The sequence below is a fragment of the Solanum stenotomum genome, chromosome 6 (genome assembly GCF_019186545.1).
Source record: "Solanum stenotomum isolate F172 chromosome 6, ASM1918654v1, whole genome shotgun sequence".
Taxonomy (NCBI): Eukaryota; Viridiplantae; Streptophyta; class Magnoliopsida; order Solanales; family Solanaceae; genus Solanum; species Solanum stenotomum.
The window spans coordinates 7,244,097-7,263,272 of record NC_064287.1 but is presented as its reverse complement, the minus strand read 5'-3'; the positions used below and the strand labels follow the sequence as shown (position 1 = coordinate 7,263,272).

At 37.5% G+C, this 19,176-nt stretch overlaps 1 protein-coding gene across 3 annotated transcripts; it reads left to right on the top strand.

Annotated features, from left to right (window-relative positions):
- The first annotated feature begins 1,969 nt into the window (after positions 1 to 1,969).
- LOC125869278 (uncharacterized) lies at positions 1,970 to 18,390 on the top strand. Of its 3 annotated transcripts, none has more exons than XM_049549842.1 (14): positions 1,970 to 2,202; positions 2,386 to 2,999; positions 3,308 to 3,468; positions 4,716 to 4,776; positions 5,162 to 5,227; positions 5,327 to 5,412; positions 10,871 to 10,934; positions 11,994 to 12,206; positions 13,006 to 13,071; positions 13,332 to 13,411; positions 13,495 to 13,618; positions 13,832 to 13,890; positions 13,996 to 14,058; positions 17,779 to 18,390. In XM_049549842.1, exons 1-11 carry the CDS (start codon positions 2,061 to 2,063, stop codon positions 13,607 to 13,609), a joined length of 1,668 nt encoding a protein of 555 aa, XP_049405799.1. In that variant the 5' UTR covers positions 1,970 to 2,060; the 3' UTR covers positions 13,610 to 13,618; positions 13,832 to 13,890; positions 13,996 to 14,058; positions 17,779 to 18,390. The 3 variants fall into 3 exon arrangements, with proteins under 3 accessions (XP_049405799.1, XP_049405800.1, XP_049405801.1); XM_049549843.1 differs by having other exon boundaries at positions 17,767 to 18,390; XM_049549844.1 differs by lacking the exon at positions 13,996 to 14,058.
- The last annotated feature ends 786 nt before the right edge of the window (positions 18,391 to 19,176 follow it).

Genomic DNA, 19,176 nt, shown 5'->3' with positions numbered 1-19,176 from the left:
ATCATCACTATAGCTCTTAAGTAATGGTTGTCGGTTAGAGAAACTCCCACATAAGTTATTTGTATTCTTATATACACAATTATTTGTATTTTTACATACATTTCAGAGTTTTAGTGTATTTTTGCATACGCCCAGAGTGACATCACGTTTTAAACAACTCTTCTTTATATTGCACTTGTTTTAAAACTGCTTTATATTGAAATGAGTTCAGTTATGTTTAGTTGAGTTGAGCCAGGTAAGTTCTTCAGTTCCTTTGAGATTCTTTTCAAGCTTATGTTTATGTTTTAGAATTCCCCTTACATGTTTGTACATTCCACGTACTGAGCCATTTGGACTGCATCTTTTCATGATGCAGACACAGGTATTCAGGATCATCAACAGAAGATTCGTTGATACATCCGGGAGTTCGAGTTAGCTATGGTAAGCCTCCTTGTTTTTGGAGGATTTCATTTACTTTTTAGTTTAGTCAGGATGTCGTGGGTCTTGTCCCGACTTTCATCTTTATCAGTTAGAGGCTTCATATATAGTCAGTATAATTGAGAAGTCTGTATTATTCATTTATTTTATTAAATGTTTTAAAGACTTAAGTTGTCTATTTTATGGCAAGTTGAATATATTATTTTTTATTCTATGTTGTTCATTTGAGTTATAGTTTTGAAAAGTTGAGTTTATTGAATTTATTCAGTTTTAAGCTTTTGCATGCTTAAATTAGTCTTCCGCTTGTAGTCAGTCAAGATGAGGGTTCGCTTGAGGACCAACAATGGTTCTTGAGTGCCGGCCAAGTCCAGGGTGTAGGCTCGGGTCGTGACAGTTATTGGGTTACGAGAAACAGAAGGATTGAGTTCTTGAGATTTACTTTAGAGGGTATAGTCAACCAATAAATCAAAGTTGAGGGGTATTTTTGACCCTAATAATTTAGGTAAAGTTTAAAATATTTTCTAGGGAAAAGGGTCAAAAATATCCCTCAACTTTGTTTTATTTATTGACTATGCCCTTGCTGTTAAATGAAGTTATTATTACCCCTACCGTTACTAATTTCATCATTTGTGCCCCTATGTTGATGGAAATTCCCAAATCGACTCAAATTAACCCAAATATTAAAAAAGATCCATTCCCCAATTAAAACCAAATGCCCCGACCCCTCTAACATATAACCCATTCCCCTTTACCCTTTCCACTTGGACTTTGTTTCTTAATGGACACGTTTATTAAGAAAAGAAGGATAGTTAAGAACGCCAGTTCGAATAAGCCCAGGGAGAGAACCACATGAACTTTACATAGATTTGCTTGTTGATTTAGGGTTAGAGACAGTAAGAAAGGGAGAATGTAATGTAGCCGAAAAACTTTGTTTAACGCCCAGAGAAAAGCAAAGAAAACGAGAAGTAAACGGACGGTCCATAGATAATTGAAATTTCTAAGATGCGAATATTGACGGGATCTAAGACGGAAATGGAAGATAAACATGAAGGAAAGGAGAGAAAGAAGAAGAAGATCGGAAATAAAACAAATTGTGACGAAATCAAAGGTCCCGTCTATAACAGGAGCAGAAGGAAAAAAGGAAATAGAATTTGAGTACAAATTCGGTAATGATAAAATGGAATTGAAAGAGAAAGGGATATGTGAAGGCGTAGATAATATCGTAGAACTTGGTATTAGCGAAAAAGCTTAAAGAGGTGCATCAGAGCCATTAACAACAAAGAAATGTGAAATTCTCATAGAGAAAGTTATGATGGTGGTTTGTGGTAAATGATTAAGTCCAAGTGGAATGGGTTAAATGTTAGAGGGGTCGGAGAATGAGTTTAAAATGGAGAACGAGTCATTTTTTTAAAATACGGGTTAATTTAAGTTGATTTAGCATTTCCGTCAACACAAGGGCACAAATAATGAAATTAGTAACTATATGAATAAGAATTAACCATATAATATAATAAATTTTTTCGCCTTCTCCTCGGCGTCGCCAAAACAAGGAAGACAGCAGGGTGAAGTCATATTACTTCGATTTCCCTGTCGTCACTGAGAGAAACTACTAGTCTTTTGTGAACTCTCATAACAGTCCATCAATGGTGAACAAGGCATGGAGAATAATCCCAAGGCCCCTTCTCGAAACTGTCCTCAACAATCATGCGCAACACCACCGTGTTCCTCAACCCCTTATCCTTCACGGCCCTCGTGGAGTCGGCAAAACCACCCTCATTCTTGAACGTAACCATCTTATACACTAACGTTTTTGGTTTTTTTATAGTACGATCCGAAATTCAGTGTGGATGGAATTTACTGTGTTCAATATGATACCCATTTGTTAATTTTTGGTATAAGTAATTGATTCAGGCGAATTTGGTGTATCTGCTCTAATTTAGAATTGGGTTCTTGTTTTGAGTTTTGCAGGTCTTATGGGTAAATGGAACAGTGGACCTCATGTTACAGGCTATGTGGACTTTGCGGAATCTGTAAAAGATCATCACCCAATTCATGGCCAATCATTTCCATGGGGTTCTTGGTCAAACTGCACACTTCCTTCACTGCCATTTCTTACTACTCAACTTGAAAGCTGCCTTGAAACAATGACCCAGAAGGGTATTAAGCTTGGAACTATAAGTTCTCATCAGATTTTCACTGTTTTAAGTAAATGGCATGGACTTAGTACAGCACTTAAACAGATCCTAGATGGTAGTAATTCCAACCCCAGAAAGGCTGTTTCAATTAGGAATAATTCCGTGTTGAATTTATGGGAAAGGGCTGTTTTTGCATCAAGGGTTCGATTAAATGCCGAAGAGAGTGGCGGGTTGAGTTTGGAGGAGGAGACATATTATAAGGAAGCAATGTCAGCTTTGAATTTGGCTAAAGAGGTTATAAGGGTGCAGCAAAAGTGGAGAGCTAATGCAATCAAGCATTTGAATCAGACTGGTGGGTTTTCAAGGTCGTTGGCCAATTCAGCAACTGATTGGCCCTGTTTGTTATTGGAACTCCTTTCATCTGCTGCTGAAATAGATTACTTTCAGGTAATCTGAATAAAGTTGGGTTTTTGATTCATGCAATTATAGGAGCTTACATTATTTTTGTATAAGAAAAAAAATGGCTATTTATATGTATTGATGAAAAGTATGAGCAGGGAGCTAAAATTGGCACCTAGTAAGCACGTTCTTCACCTTGTACTCTCAAAGCAAAGTCTCTGAAACACGAATAACTTGCGTCTTGTGCTGTATTATGTGACATTGATGTTTTCTTAGTTGGACATGTCAAAATGAGTAGCCGAAGCTGTATTATATGACATTGATGTTTTCTTGGTTGGACATGTCAAAATGAGTAGCCGAAGCTGGTCATAAACAATATTGAGGTTCTAAAGAATGCAATGCTGACGGATGATTCTACAGTCTGTGCATCCATGTATCATGATAGTCTGATATGGAGAATAATAGCCTTGGGTGCAAATGAGAGATCTCTTCCAGTTATTCTTGTAACATCTGATAGGTAATGCAACATAACTTTTTCTTTTAGCCCAATACCTGCATTTGTCATACATCTCAATGGACCAAGTTGTTACTCTTACATTTTATAATGTTCAGTTGTGTCATGTTTGGAATGCATGTGTTATATTTAAGACCTGCATTTGTCATCCATCTCAGTGGATCTAGTTGTCAAACTTCCATTTTATAATGTTAAGTTGCATCATGTCTTTTGAAATGTATGCATTATTCCTCAATGTTATATCTAGCATCTAGATAAGTCATACAAAAGTAGAATTTATATGCTGCCTCTCTTAGTTCAGTAATTTCAAGTTCAATAGTCACGGAATACAAATAAAAAAGAAATGTAGCACGCCAACTTCCTTATTCTATAAAAGAAATGCTGTAAAGTGATATGACCTTATAAAAAAAAAGGCTTTAAAGTGATATCTTTTGTGGTTGAAGTGCATGGATTGTAGAGTGATATAATTGGCATGAGGTGCTCTGTGTGAAGTGCTATCTATCCTCCTTGGCACATTTGATGTATGTTTGAACTGGAGGCATCCTCTGTATCTCTGTGAATTAGGAATCTAAAGTATGAGTACATTTTTTTGAGTAATTATAATTACCAATAAATCTCTAAGGGCTAGTTGGCACACTGTTTGCACTCAGCATACAATGGGTCCCTCTCCTCTACCCTTCTCCACTTAAATGCCAAGGTTTTTGCTGTGACTCATGACATGCACTTGACCTACACATCATGTGCTGCACTCTTACCACTAGACCAAAGCCATGGGGGCGCTATGAGTCGGTTTTTCATTCACTAGGTCCCAAAAGAATGATCTTCATCCCGCCCGGACACCACGGTCATAAAAAAAAAAGAAAAAAAGAACGATCTTGATCCCCGGATATGTGCAAAATGCAGCCCTTGAATGGAATGTGTGAATTTATGTAAGCTTCAGTGGTCATGAGATTAGAATTTTTTGGAGGTGAAACTTCATCGTAGCATCAAACATAGTCAATGAAACTTAGTGCATAATTCGTGCCATACAGGATTCTTTACTATTGCTTGTCTAACAGGGAGAATTGATGCCTGTGTAGGAGAAAACAGTAGCAATATAAATATCTTGCTTTGCAGGATAAAAATACTCTTGCTGTCTCACCAGCTTTTCAGTAGTTTTGTTCAGATTTATGTTGTTATATGCTCAACTTTCTTTAACTTTCTTTTAATGCAAATTGGAGATTCAACACTAAGCAAGAAAATTATTGCAGCTACTATTCATATCATGCCTATATGGATTTTGGATTTCCGGACATTTTCATCTCACGTGAGGTAAACACATCATAATTATTTAAACTTACTGCTCCACCTCAATGGGTTTGCGTCTTTTGTTTGTTAGCTTATCAAGGAAAAAGAAAGAGGATGTGAACCTTTAGCGCAATTTTTTCCTATGTAATGCTTTGGTAAGCTACAGAATGGTTAGGATGCAGTTTATCCAGCTTAAATGACATGTTTCTTTATTGAAGTGATACCAGCACCATCTTTCTCTGCAGTGGTTAAATTTAATATGCAACTTAATTTGTGTATGTCTGGTTTCTGTTCTTCTTACACAACTAAATAAAATTTGCTCTTTTTTCTTCTTGTGAACTTTGTATACATCTACCTTCGTTTTTATTTTTTGATAAGTAACTAAATATCTCCTTTGTTCGGAATGCAGACATTTGGGTGGACTCCTGCAGAAGCAAAAATGCATATGGTTGGTGACTATTTTAGTCAGTCAGAGGTATATCCCTCTTTACATCAGATATACAATCATCATAAAAGTATGCCTTTTGGCTTAAATTAAATCATAATGATGATTTTGCTCTTACTTATACTGCAGTGGAATGTGATTGTTGAGGTGCTAGGACCGAATCCAAGGCATCTATTTGAGATTTATGCACTCAAGCTAAGTAATTACTACCAAAAGTGAGTACTTATGGATGCTTGTTTTCAAATATTATAATTGATCTGCGGCAATAGGGGCTCTAGGCTCGCAATTGTCATATAAATATAATGAAACCCAATCAATATAATAAGCTGCTGATCTGGGCTTGTTTTTCTTATAAGAACATAGAAGTTCCAAATATGCATTACACATTGAAGGGGAATGAGGTTGACCAGTTTCTTAGGCATATTAAAATAAACCATTTTTCTAGGAGAGGCCAACAGTACAGGTCATTTTTGTGATAATGCCATCATATGCCAAAGGACAGCTTTGGGAACTTCCAGAAAAGCTTTCTATGGCATGTGATCTGCCGCAATTACATATTACTTTTCCTTTGGTATAGGAAAATGAAAGGTCTCCAGGAAAGTAGACTAAGATAGGGAACATTGTCATATAAGACTTTACATCCCATGTTTTCCAAGGGCACTGCACTTTTATCGAGATATTTCCCGTGCAACCTCTAAACCACTCATCATTTATCATGGTGGGGTTACGTAGTACTTCTTGTTGCTTGGGCTGAAGTATTATTCTTTTTTACTCTATATATCTCAGTTCTGTGATTTACAATGCACGCGTCATTCCTTCTTCTCCGTTTCTCTATTATTGTCTTTTTTTTTGTTTGTAAATAAACGTATTATATATTACCAAGTGAGGATATTTACTACTCAAGAGAAAACAAAAATTTGCACCACCTAACTAGACATAAGACCTTAGTCGAGTGCTCCTAACATCTGCTAGCTTTTATATTACAGGGGATAGAAATTTAGATGGTCAACATAGTTTGCAAGTTTAGGGACCAAACTAAGCCTGGGTAAAACCTTCTGAATGATCAACTTGATTATGACACCTGGGAATCTTCTTCCCTTTTGAAAAAAAACAGCATTCCTCTCTATCCACAATTGATAGACATCAGCATCCAGCACAATTCTGTAGACTGCAGCACCCTTGCTATTGCCACCACAACATTTAACAGCCCAAGTTATTTCCTCTTGCCTGGACAAACAGTTTCTATGGATGCCTTGCCATGAAAGTAGCTTTTTCCATATTGCACCAGACACACAGCACTGGAAGAACAAATGGTTCAAAGACTCATTCACCTGGTTACAGAAAGGACATAGAAGATCAGTTGCAACTACTCCCCATCTTGCTAATCTTTCCTTTGTAGCCAACCTGTCAAGTATAGCCAGCCTTAGTGTAAAAATCCATTTGGGAGAGCCTTTGATTGTAGATGAGTTTCCTCCAGTGGATCTTTGGAAAGTGACCCTGCAGCATCTTGTAACCCTATCTGATGGAAAACTTTTCCGCCAGAAACATGTCATTTTCTTTGTAACCAGCTGATGCCAAGTAACTTTTAGGTTTTTAAAATCTTCTGTGTCACCCAAGATGCATTCTTTGGGACGGTATTCCAAATTTTGTGCCCCTCTTTTTATAGTAAGCATGGACCCATTGCACCCGTCACTTCTCTTTCTTTCTACGTAGGTGCCATGGTAATTTACAGCTTGCTGCTTTATTCCACAGACACATTGATTAAGCTAATTCCACTAGCTACCAGAGGGCAACATAGTTTCTCCCTGGCTATGAGAGCCTTTCTAGAGAATTCAGCAATGCTTGTCCACAAGAATCTCCTGCATATAGTTTCAATAAACTGAGTGATTTTCTTTGGCAACACAAACACCTGAGCCCAGAAGGTTTGAATAGTAGAAAGCGCACTCTTCAAAAGTTCTGTTCTTCCAACATAAGACTGAAACCTTGAAGTCCAGGAGGTAACTTTGCCTAACATTTTCTCCATAAGTGGTTCACATTGTAGTGCTGTAAGTCTCCTAGTGCTTAAGGGGACATCAAGATATCTGAATGGTAATTCACCCATAATATAACCAAGCACATCTAGTATCTGTTGTAGGACAGTCAAAGGTACTCCACCAAAATGCACAGAACTCTTCTGTGGATTAGCTATAAACCTCAGCAGCTGAGAAGTTTTGAACTTGATTAGACAAAACATCACTGATTGCGCATCCCCTCTACAAATAGGAGTAAGAGCCTATTTGGATTGGCTTATTTTAAGTACTTTTAAGCCAAAATAGCTTTTAAGCACTTCTGAGGTGTTTGAGTAAAATAAAAAAGTGCTTTTAATCACTTTGTTTTTAAGCCAAAAAGACAAAATAAACCCAAAGCTACAAGTCCATCCAAAAAGGCTCTAAGTCATCTGCAAACCCCAAGTGTTTAAGGGTTTGAGGAGCCTGCTTAAGTACTCCATAGCCAGTACAAATAGGAAGGGGGAGGTAGCGTACACCTTGTGTCAACTCTTTCCTTGCAGCAAAGTGGGCAGTATGTTTACCATTCCATACTACAGAATTAGAGACTGCAGTCATGCATTCCAAATCCAGTGGGTGAACATCTCAGAAAACCTTGAAGTCTCAGATTTTTCTCCATATAGGGCCACTCAACAGGGTCATAGGCCTTTTGTGCATATCAATTTTTAACATGCATCTTGGGGAGATCGATTCCTACCATAGCCCTTCATAAGTTCATGGCTCATGATGATGTTGTCTGTGATCAGACGACCAACGACCAGGCACAAAAGCTGTTTGGCTGTTGTTTACCATCTCCTTCATAACAGGTTGGAGTCTTCTTGTTAATATCTTTGAGATGATCTTATACAAGACAGTGCAACAACAGATTGTTCAAAATTCCCCTACGGAGGAGGGATTTTTAACACCTTAGGGATAAGGGTTATGACTGCACTATTAATAGCTTTACGCATTCTTGAAGTCTTGAATAAGTCCATCACAACATCTTCAACATCAGTGCCAATAATAGTCCAAGCTTTCTTAAAACATAATGCATTAAAACCATCCTTAACAGGTCATTAGTGTCATTAATACTCTGCAGGCTCGTCGTATTTCCTCCTTAGAGACTGGTCTGATACGATTCTTGTGAGAGTAGATCCATTGAGCATTACCTCAGGCAAGACTACTGGAATCTGATGAGCAGCATTGCCTCATAGCCTTTTATAAAATTCTAACACTTCATGTTCCACCTCCTGTTCTGATTGAAGTAAGATGCCATCCTTTTCAACAAGTTTTCTAATTTGGTTCTGGGCCTGCCTATTTTTCAAGCAAACATGAAAATAGGCTGTGTTAATATCCCCTAGTCTGAGCCATTGGACTCTAGACTTCTATTGTGCAATACTCTCTTCAATCTTAAGCCATTTCTCCAACTGTTGTTTGGCTTTTTTCTCCTCCTGTATTAACTCTGCAAATCTGGTATGGTCCCTTAGGTGTTCTTGAACATCTGTAGAGCTGCTCTAGCATTGGAAACACTCTGGTATCCACCCTTTGGAGTTCCCTCTTTGTTAGTAATTTCAGGCCTGTTTGAACCTACTTCAATTTATGCCAAATTCCAAGCATCAGAACCCCTTACATGGCTTTCTTTAATATTCATTAACAATGTGAAAGTGGTTCTGGTGGCCAGCCTTGTAACGGTAAAAATTTAAATGATTCCATCCTCCTTCTGGAGAACTTTCAAACATCACACTCAGTGGGCAATGATCAGAGAAATGAGCTTCAAGAATAGGCCCCTCTAAGTGAGGCCACTGCTGTATCCATATTGCATTAACAAAAATTCTATCAATCTTACTAAATGTCTGGTAATTAGACCAGGTAAAATGCCTCCCAACTGTTCTCATTTCAATCAAACCAGTATTATGAATAAACTCTTCAAAATCTCTAACTTCATCATCCTGAACTGGATTACCATTAACTGTCCACAGCCGCTCAAATTGTATTAAATTCTCCCATGATCACCCTAGGACAATTCAGTGCATTGATTATGTCCTTTAAGTCACACCACAAACCCATTCTATTAGAGATAGTATGCAGTCCATATATTATACTGTGGTTGAAAGTAATACTTGACTGCAGTGTAGTCACCTGGCCATGTATAAATTGTGTATGTATCCTGATAGTATTGAAATCCACCTGATGCTGATTCCATAAGATCCAATTTTCTACCCCCTGGTGCTTCACTATAATTAACAACCCAGCTCCAAGACCAACAAATTTAGTAATGATTCTAGGAGCATTACATTCCCTCACTCTATTTTCAGTGCCAACTATTAAGACAACCTTATTATCAGCGCAAAACTTCTTAAACTCCTTATGTTTATACTTTTTGTTTTTTTTAATGAAAAGTGGCCAAAGGGCCACAAATTATATAAATCAGACCAAAAGGCCCAAGGACTCCTTGTGTGTATAAACCTTACTCATTCCCCCAACATTAAAATAATAAAGGAGGAAACACCCATTCAACTAAAATCCTAGCATACGAAATTCTCTCAGCAGTTGTAGTGCTATCATCTGCATAGAGTGGTCTTCCAAGTGACCAAGTCCACTGTCAGTCTTACTCAAAGCTTCTTACGCCAATAGTTCAGTGATAAGGTGGGAAGTTTAACCCACAGGGGAATGGTTTTAAAGACCTCTTCATTAAAGTTGAATTCAGCTGTCCATGCCTTGGTTAATTGGTCGATTATTCAAAACTGCCTGAGAACAGAACTTCATTCCCCTCCTCGGTGATATTCAACTTGATCACAAAATATCCATCCTTCTGGTAAAGTACCTTAGGCTTTGAGACAAAACTCCACTGGCTTGCAATGTATCTCTCAATTGCTCCAACGATGGTCAATGAAGTGGTTGTAAACCATGAGATCTTAGATTCAATTCCTAAAAACACAAGGTGATTCTTCCCATCTGTCCTAGCCTTGGTGGACAGAGTTACCTGGTACTTGTTGCTAGTGGGAGGCGGCAAGTATCCCCTGGAATTAGTCGAGGTGTGCGAAAGCTAGCCCTGACACCACGGTCATAAAAAAAAAATTGCTTCAATGAAAGGAGTATTCCCCACAACATACATGATGAGACCTTCTTCTACTTCTGATTCTCTGCTTCAATATCCTCCTTGAGAAGATGCACTACAATGTCCCCTTCTTCAGTCACAGGTGGTTGCCACAAACTTGTTCCCTGCTACCAACCCAGCCCAGGTTCTTCCCTCGTTGGCGTGAACCTTGGCAGCACAAGGTTCAGTAGGCTTCTGGGTTCCTGGATTAGGCATAGCTACTGTTCCATTAGCAGTTTGTGAAGTAGACACAGCAGTTTTTCTTTTCTTTTTTTTTGGGGGGGGGGGGGGGGGGGGGGGGGNGGAGGGTTGCATTCGCGTATTCACTGCAAGCCCTCCTGGCACCATAGGCGACTTCGAATTGGTGCACATGTCAGCCGATAAGTTTCTTAAAAAAAAATCTCTATTATTGTCTTTTATTCTCCACTTAGAAATGTGGAAAAGATTGTCATTTCCTGGTACCATATGTGGAAAACTATGAAAGATAGCGTTTCCATCCTCGACTAAATTATTATCACATTCTAAGCCACTCCCATATTTTGTGGAATCTAGGGTCATGAGTGAGAACAGCAGCAAATTTGAGGATATCGTGGATGCGTACTTGGCATATCTTCAAGTAAGTTCCAGAATGAATTACAATTTATATTGCTTTTGGTTTTTAACTTTTCAGCTATGGAGATTTTACCCCATTAAGTGTATCAGCTGAAGTTTGTGAGTCAGATGTAAAAGAAAAAAAAACAAATCGAAAACCAACTTTTCAAAATCCTCTTATCTTGGGCTTCTTTTAAATCTATTGATTTTGGTCACGATGCTTCCTTTGAGTTCATTCATAAAAAATTTAGGCATGCTTCAGTTTCTATCACTTATAAGTTATAGGTCCATAGGACTTTGCAACCATTTGAGCTTGCATGCGAGTCACTATTTCTTGTTTTATTTGCCTTATTGTATTCATGTACAAAGTCACACAGTTAGCTTTTGTACAAGCTTTTTATTTAATGGACCTTCTGTATTTACAAGCTCATTGCTTTTGTATTCTCTCCCATAAAAATATTTACACAACTCTACAACTAGGAATAGGCAAGATACCTGCGAATGCAATTGATGAATGAGTGATTTGCTGAATTATCTCATGGAAACTTGGTTGATTTTCTCTTCACTACAATTTCAAATGTCTTCTTTCCATTTGGTTAAAAGTCCTTGAGCTATATATTTCGTAATCTAGTGAGAGTTGTGCCTTGCATCTTGATTTGTTTGATCCAGAATGTAGTCTGATACATTATAAAGACTGTCCCTGGAAGAAAAGTTTTAAGGGGTTTTTTAAAAAAATTGAATCCTTGAGATATCACGAGTTTGTGAGTAAGTGTCTGTAGTGTTGGTGCTTTAGTTTGGAAGGATGCCACATGAATTAGGATTCTTAAGAGAATTTAAAACAATACACTGAAAAATAAATGCTAAAAAACACTGGATTGGGGATCATAAGATAATTAAGACAACATCCAAGTCACAGTAGATGTGAAGCAGCTGCAAATGAAATCGAGTTGACTTCTTGTTATTGTATAATATTCTACTTTTCCATTCCGAAACTGTTTCACGTCCGACATATGAGAACTTCCAAATATTTAAATTTTTTTGATGAAGTATAAGCCCTCATCTGCTATTCTTTCCTGTATTTTAGGTAACAGTAGTTAATCCTGCCATGGATAGAGCATTGTCACTTCTACAGAAATTTGCGGTTGATGCACGAAATGGAAGAATTTTGAAGGACAAGCTATGTTTTGGTGCTCCGTGGAGACACCCTCCATCTTCTGATGATCCTACATTGTGTCGTCAATGGGCTAAAATTCAACTTATGGATTTTGTTCAGTGTCTTGTGAATGCAGAATTTGGGGTATCTTTCATCTTGTTCTAGTTTTTAAGCTAATAAGCTGGTTCTAGCTTTGACTGTCTTTATACAAGCATTGCACAACATTATGCAATGTGAAGAGCTTCATTCTCTTTCCCTATGTGCAAGTATTGTAGACCTATTATTTACATGCTACTCTGTTGTTTTATGTCTTCACTTAGAAATCATGTAAATGATGCCTCCTCGCAATACTCTGGTCTGATTTATCAAAAAGTGCGAGAAGTATGAATACACAAGGACCATTATAAAACAGCAAAATATATGAGTCATGCTGTTTGTGATGGTCCACTTGTCTCATTATGTAATGCTTTATGTAAACAATGACCTCATTGTGGCTTCTTATTAGGTACATTACTGTGTAAAAGGATAAAATGGAAAACAAAAGTTATGATGCCATGTGCCCCCAAGGCCTAGCTCAAGTGGCAGAAGGTGGAGGATTTGTGGCTTAGGTCGCAGGTTCAAGCCCCACACCATGCAAAGCGAAGCCCGGTATTTAAGTGGAGAAGGGTAGAGGGGCGGGCCCATTATCCACCGAGTTTAGAAGGCTGTGATTGGTCCAAAGGGCGGGTCACAGACGGATTTCTCGGTTATCAAAAAAAAAAAAAAAAAAAAAAAGTTATGATGCCATGCTTTTGTGCTTTTGTAATTGAGAAAGAAGACATTCCAAAACGTGTCCCCTAAATTTTGTAGATGAAATATGATTACCGTTTTAGAGCCATTAGCATCATAGATACTTAGTCTTTTTTTTCTTGCCTTGCTTTTTATTCTTTTCTCCAACTTGCAGGTGAACTACCTAGCTGATTGTAGTCTTGAAATTTTTGATGATCCATCTGCTATTGCATTATTAGAGGTACTACTCATGTCAATTACACCTTTTCTATTGAGATATCTCTGTGTTTTAATGCAGTTCTCATTTTTGTTCTGAATTTGATTTTCTTCCTGCGGTTGCTATAATATTTGCTGCACTTTGCTATGATTCTATGAATATAAAAGAGGCACCATTCGGAAGAGAAGATGTGATGTCCCAAGAGGAAACAAAGATATTGGAAGAACTAGCAAATTGACGCTCCTCCTGTTACACTTAAAATTTTTTGTTTACCTCTTTTTTAGGTCGGTCTACTGTATTCACAACGGGATCCATCATTCCTTCGTCCTCTTTCTCGGGGTATTCAGAGGTGCCTTGTTAGATGGTAGGATGTGCATTGTCATTCACCCTGGTTTTAGAACAAATAAGAAGCATCCACATGTGTTTACTCTTTCCGTTGTGCTACAGGCTTGTTCAAGAGAGAATCCAACTGCAGTCAAAGACTTCACTCCAGTATCTTTGGCAGCGAGTCATACGTGGGCGCAGTTATCGCCATCTGATGTTAGAAGTTGGATACAAGTAGTTCATCTAGGTAATAATTTCTAGTAAAACTTTCAAAGGGACATTTTGGTTATGGGTCTTGTGAACATATATCTATAGAATAGTCTCATAATCCTATGATTTCACAAATATAGAAAGCTATAACTATTTTTATTCAATTCTATATCTAAATGTAGTATTCAACTTTATCTCATTTGCCTTATGCTTTTTGGTGGCTAACATACCATGTGCTATGGTCTATTAGGGCTATGGTGAATTAATTACTGTTGGTCAAGCATTTTGATGGATATATCTTTACCTAAGGTTAGACTTCGATAGTGTTTGTTTTCTGGAGTAACACTTGTGTTCTTAACATAACTCTTTTATCTGATGCCACACTAAATAAGAGCTTTTATTGCTGCATTTCAGGTAATGTGGGGTCAAGCTCATGATTTACAATGATGAAGATGCCGATTGATCATTAAAAGAATTGTAAGTAAATCTTGAAGACAATTATTAATTTATCCTGTGCAAGTAGTAGGCCTTCTTTTGAGAGTAACTTGCCATCAATACCCATCAAAGTGTATTATTGCCAGCGCAGAGTGTTTAACTCAGAAGGAAGCAAGAAGAAAGGATATTCCTGCTTTCGTCTGAAAGAACTGACTAGAATTCCTGATAAAGAAGACCGTCAGTGCTGTTCCATTCTGACATATTTGCTTTATTTCGGAAACAGCCTCTCTACCTCCACGAGGTAGTGGCAAGGTCTGCGTACACTCTACCCTCCCCAGACCCCACCTAGTGGGATTTCACTGGGTATGTTGTTGTTGTTGTAAAGCTTCTTGGCTTCCAGAGCCATAGATAGTGCCAGAGAAAAAATTAAGGGTGGTAAATGGGTCGGTTGGGTTAATTTCAGACTGGTCATATCCCAATCCACCCAAAGTTTTATTGGGTCAATATGCCATATGGGTTGGGTTAAGATGTGTAAAATAACAACCCAACCTGCCCAATGTAATATAAAGGTTTCCCTCCTTATAAATAGGGATGTTGTGAGATTAGAAAAGCAAACCCAAGTATCTGTTGTTCTCATTCTTTTGCAAGTAAATCTTTTAAATTTTAAATTCCATTCCTTTAACTTTCTACATTACAAAAGTTTTTTGGAAAATATTATTCAGCAGTGGCTCGTGTTTTTAGTTTTCAAATAACATTATTTTTCAAGAAACTATTTACTAGGAGTTCAAACCCTTCAAAACTAGATTTTTGTAAGTTTGTAATATCTAGCTTTAAGTTGATTCATGTACCAAGCATATTTTGTGAATGGTGTAATTGTCATTTTGTCTTTTTTGGATCAATAGAAGATCTATGAAAAAACTTTGAACTTAAATGTATCATATCATTATTTTTTCTTAATTGCTACTGAGCTTTCTTTTATTCCTTCTCCTTTATATATAGTTAAAACAACGAATATAAGGATTTTTTTTCTTTGGTAAATAGTATAGCTTTAATTCATAACCAACCAATGTACAAGTATAGCATCAGCAGCCTAGACAAGCTACTCCTACATTCAACCAAACTAGTTTCACTTAGCTATTCCAAAGCAAACAAGAAACCTATGTAATTCATAAGGGATAGGGGGATAGTCTCTGAACCTCCTGCTGTGTGACAAGAGACCCCAACCTATGTTAGCCCAAGACACTGTCAAAGTCTCCACATAAGACCCAAGGAAGTTGCTGCTGTAATGTGATCTGCATAACATCTTGCCACGGGGTCACTTTCTTCTGTACCTCATTCCTTGCATAAACACAGGTAACATATAAACTAATCTTCACCCCAGGATCTTCAAACAGACAGTGTATATATTGCTCATGCACCTCAAGGATCATACCATTGGCATCACCATTATAATTATGTGCAGTCAACCATCCTTGAGCTAGTTTTCTTCTTATCGCAGGTGCTCTATTTTCCTTACCTTTGTTCCAAGACATCCAAAAATATCTACTCTATGTTTATTCAGAAAGAGTTTGAGCTCCTTCTGTTTGTGGCCTTGGTTAAGGCCTCTTATGTTCCAAGTAGAGATGATCATGTAGGAAGGGATGGCATATAGTTGCCAGCACTCTTCCTCCTATCATGCATCTGAGCATCCAGCACATTATTTATATTCTGCATGAGTGAGATTTCCTCAACATGTTGCTTCCCACTTCTTTGTCCAGGATCAGGTTCAAGTGGTGTTTGTAACACCTCAGCATTTGATCCTATGATAGCAGTGTTATCCTTAACATTAGTATGATAATGAATAGGCATCCATTTAGTTACCATCCTTCTTCTTCTACCCTCTTTCCTCCAACCCTTACCATGGTCCTTTTCTGCCCCTACCAGTTCAGTCTCCCCTCCACCCTCACTAGGGGAGTGTTTGTACCAACACTCAGCATCCATGTGCCCCAACTTGAGACAATGATTGCAGAATTTCGGTCTCCATTCATACTCAATAGATTGGTTCCAAGGCCCAGAGGGAGTTTCAACAACAATAGCATCCGGCAAAGTCTTCGTAATATCCACCTCAATCAGAACCCTAGCATAGGAGATCTTCTCAACCTTAGCAGTAAATCCATCTGTATACAGTGGAATCCCAATTGCACTAGCAACTTTGCTCAATGCCTTAACAGACCAATATCCCACAGGTAATCTGGGGAATTTAACCCAAATTGGAATTTGACTGAACATATCAGCATTGAACTCAAAATCCAATTGCCAATTTCTCAAAATCATAGGTTTGTTACCATAGAAGTAAGGCCCTGCTTTCATCACTCTCTCCTTGTCAGCAATGGTATGAAATTTAAACACATAGTACCCATCGTCATGGTAAAGCACCTGGGGTAGTTCAACAAAACCCCACACCTTCTTGACATACTCTGTCATTTGCAGTTCATATGGATTATGCCCAATTACATAGCCTATTAAAGCTGTTTCCCACTCTTGAACTTGCAAGCAAATATCCTCCTTATCAATTTGAACTGTAAGAATACCCTCCTTAATCACAGGGGGTATAAAGTTCAAGGTCTTACCATTGCTGCGATTTCCCCTCACAGGTTCTGGAACGGCTGGGGTAGGACACATAGATGTACCAGCATCAGAGAATTGTAATCGCCTCTTCGGAGTATCCTTCCCAGTTGCATTCTCCAAGTGAATTACATCTTCCGCGCTGCTGTCATCATTCTCCTCCATAGTAGTATGAAATTTCAGAGGTAGGAAACTCCCAAAAGTGATAGGTGCGAGCTGCTGAGCTTCACCTGTATCAGGTGTTACTATTTTGGGTGTATGTGTATGCGACGGTTGTCGGTGGCGGGCCATCGGAAAACACTCTCAGTTCACAATTACTGCCTTGCTATCATGCACCGAGAGCACTCGCTTTCATGCTATTGTGCTCCTCTCCGGAACTACCTCCTTTTAAGGAATAGAAGTATTTGACTAGATCCGTGTTAATAAATGATGAGATTAACTAGAGCAAATCCAAATTTAATACTGTCTTATCCTAAATATTTATATTGCCCTTAAATATTGTTTTTCTGATTAAAAAGAAAAAGAAATTTTATTTGGTTGAGATTGAAGATCAAAAACAGATGTAGCTTAGATCCAAAAGTAGGACCTGATAGTCATTTTATATTAAAAAAGTATTTGAAAGATACTAAAGTAAATTCTTAACGGTGCCAAAACACAGTTTTTCATTTCTGGTTCCAGCAGGAAATTTCCTTATAACCCGTCCTCTTACAGAATTTTAAGCCGTTGGGTTGGACAGACTTTCGACTGTTGGGTTACATAGTTTTAAGTTTTTAACTCATTCTAACCTAATATTTTGATTGGTCAGTTTGGGTTCAACCCATTTTGATATGTATGGTCTTCAGTTACTGATCGAACCCGTTTAAACTTGAAGGGTTGGGTGGGTTACACAAAAATGTGTTAGAATTGCCCTCCCTAACTGAAAAACTGAATTCTGGTTCACTGACATATTATGCACTGACCTGTTGTTTCTCTTAAGCAAGTTAAGTATAATCACCCTTACAGACTAATTATTACTCGCTTTGCTACAGTACTCTTATCACCGGCACTTGCTTCTTGTCTTTGATTTTTCACTTCATCGTTGGCCTTTACTTACAGTTGATGTCTAGAGTACTGGGATTTCTCTCTTCTATATTAATTGAGCTAAAGTTATATGTGCAGTGCCCTGTGGGTTGGAGATGTTGCAAATTTCTTAGATGCAATATTGTTCTCATTCATCATCTGTGATCCTTTGAGCTTGTCCCATTTTCGGTCTCCATCGTAGATCTGGAATGGTGAAGAATAAACCTAGAAACATCCAGACTAAAGTACAAAGTCAGTTGTGCGGATTTTATTATTTCATTTTCTCCTCTCAATTGGTATGGAGGATTTTATTATTTCATTTTGGGTGGTGCGGAACGGAAAGGGAGAGATATGACTATGTTGAAGATCAGCCTGCAGCACTTCACTACACGCGCATCCAAGGAAAGCATTCACCATTGATTTATGAAAGGCTATATATATCAAGACTCTTAACATTCTTTCTCCAACCCTGGGATGCTCGTTTTTATTTGGTGCTTCAATAACCAATAACTACATGTATACTCTTAGGAAGGACTGATAATTTACCTTTGTACAGAAAGACAGTTCAGAGTTATTGTTGAGAACATCTAAATTCTCTCAATCTGCAAGAGAAAAGCAATTGGGAAACATTGTTTTCCTTTTAAAATATTTCACTCAAGTGTGCTCAGGTAGCTTCTTGATATGATTGAATAAATTGAGTGTTATAAAGTTTGGTCTCTGTTTCATTTCTGTCTTGTTTCTTGTATATGTAAATATTGAAGAGGATTAAAAGACCTTGACTATGCAATTTGTTATTACTATTTTTGCTTCACTGCAGAGTGCAGCCACTGTAGTTCTAATGATCATCATTCATCACCCCTTAGTATATTTTGCCATACCTGTCAAAGCCCGGATATGGCTTTAGTTGAATAGGGGCTAGGGACCCAACTTGGGTGAAGTGCACAAATACTTCTGTTTTTGGGATCATCATTCAATTTATGCCCCTTTTTAGCTTACCTGCCTTTTAAAACAATTCAGACATAAATGTCTGATATTAAAAATTCACTTGTGAGCTTGTTATGCCAAAAAATGTTTTTTGTTCATACAACATTCAAATCTACTTCTAATAAAGCTTAAATCTGAAACTCAAGTTGCATTTATCATGAAAAGTAATGGATATGTAACTTATATATAATGTACAAGCAACAAGTTTTTTTTAACAAAATGGCCACATGTATATGTAATTTATATATAATGTATTGACATTGTATAAATAGAGTATATCATGCATATGTATTATATCGCTATTGTATAAATAGTGTATACCATGTATTTGAAGAAGCTTTAATGACTAATGATATCTTTGAATCCTAACCTACTCAAAATTATCTCTAAACAATTTAAAAGTCAAATATGAGTTTGTTTCGATATTTCAAATCTTTTAATATATCATTCTCTTGAAATGGTTCACGATTGTGATACGTTGAATTTTAAAAATTTGAGCTTTAAAACTCTTCT

Bases quoted from the DNA above. Each gene is read 5' to 3' on its own strand.
- LOC125869278 (XM_049549844.1), top strand. From the start codon at position 2,061: ATGGTGAACAAGGCATGGAGAATAATCCCAAGGCCCCTTCTCGAAACT. The intron at 3,000-3,307 runs GTAATCTGAATA...CAAAATGAGTAG, and splicing joins CTGAAATAGATTACTTTCAG to CCGAAGCTGGTCATAAACAA. The intron at 13,072-13,331 runs GTACTACTCATG...CCTCTTTTTTAG, and splicing joins CTGCTATTGCATTATTAGAG to GTCGGTCTACTGTATTCACA.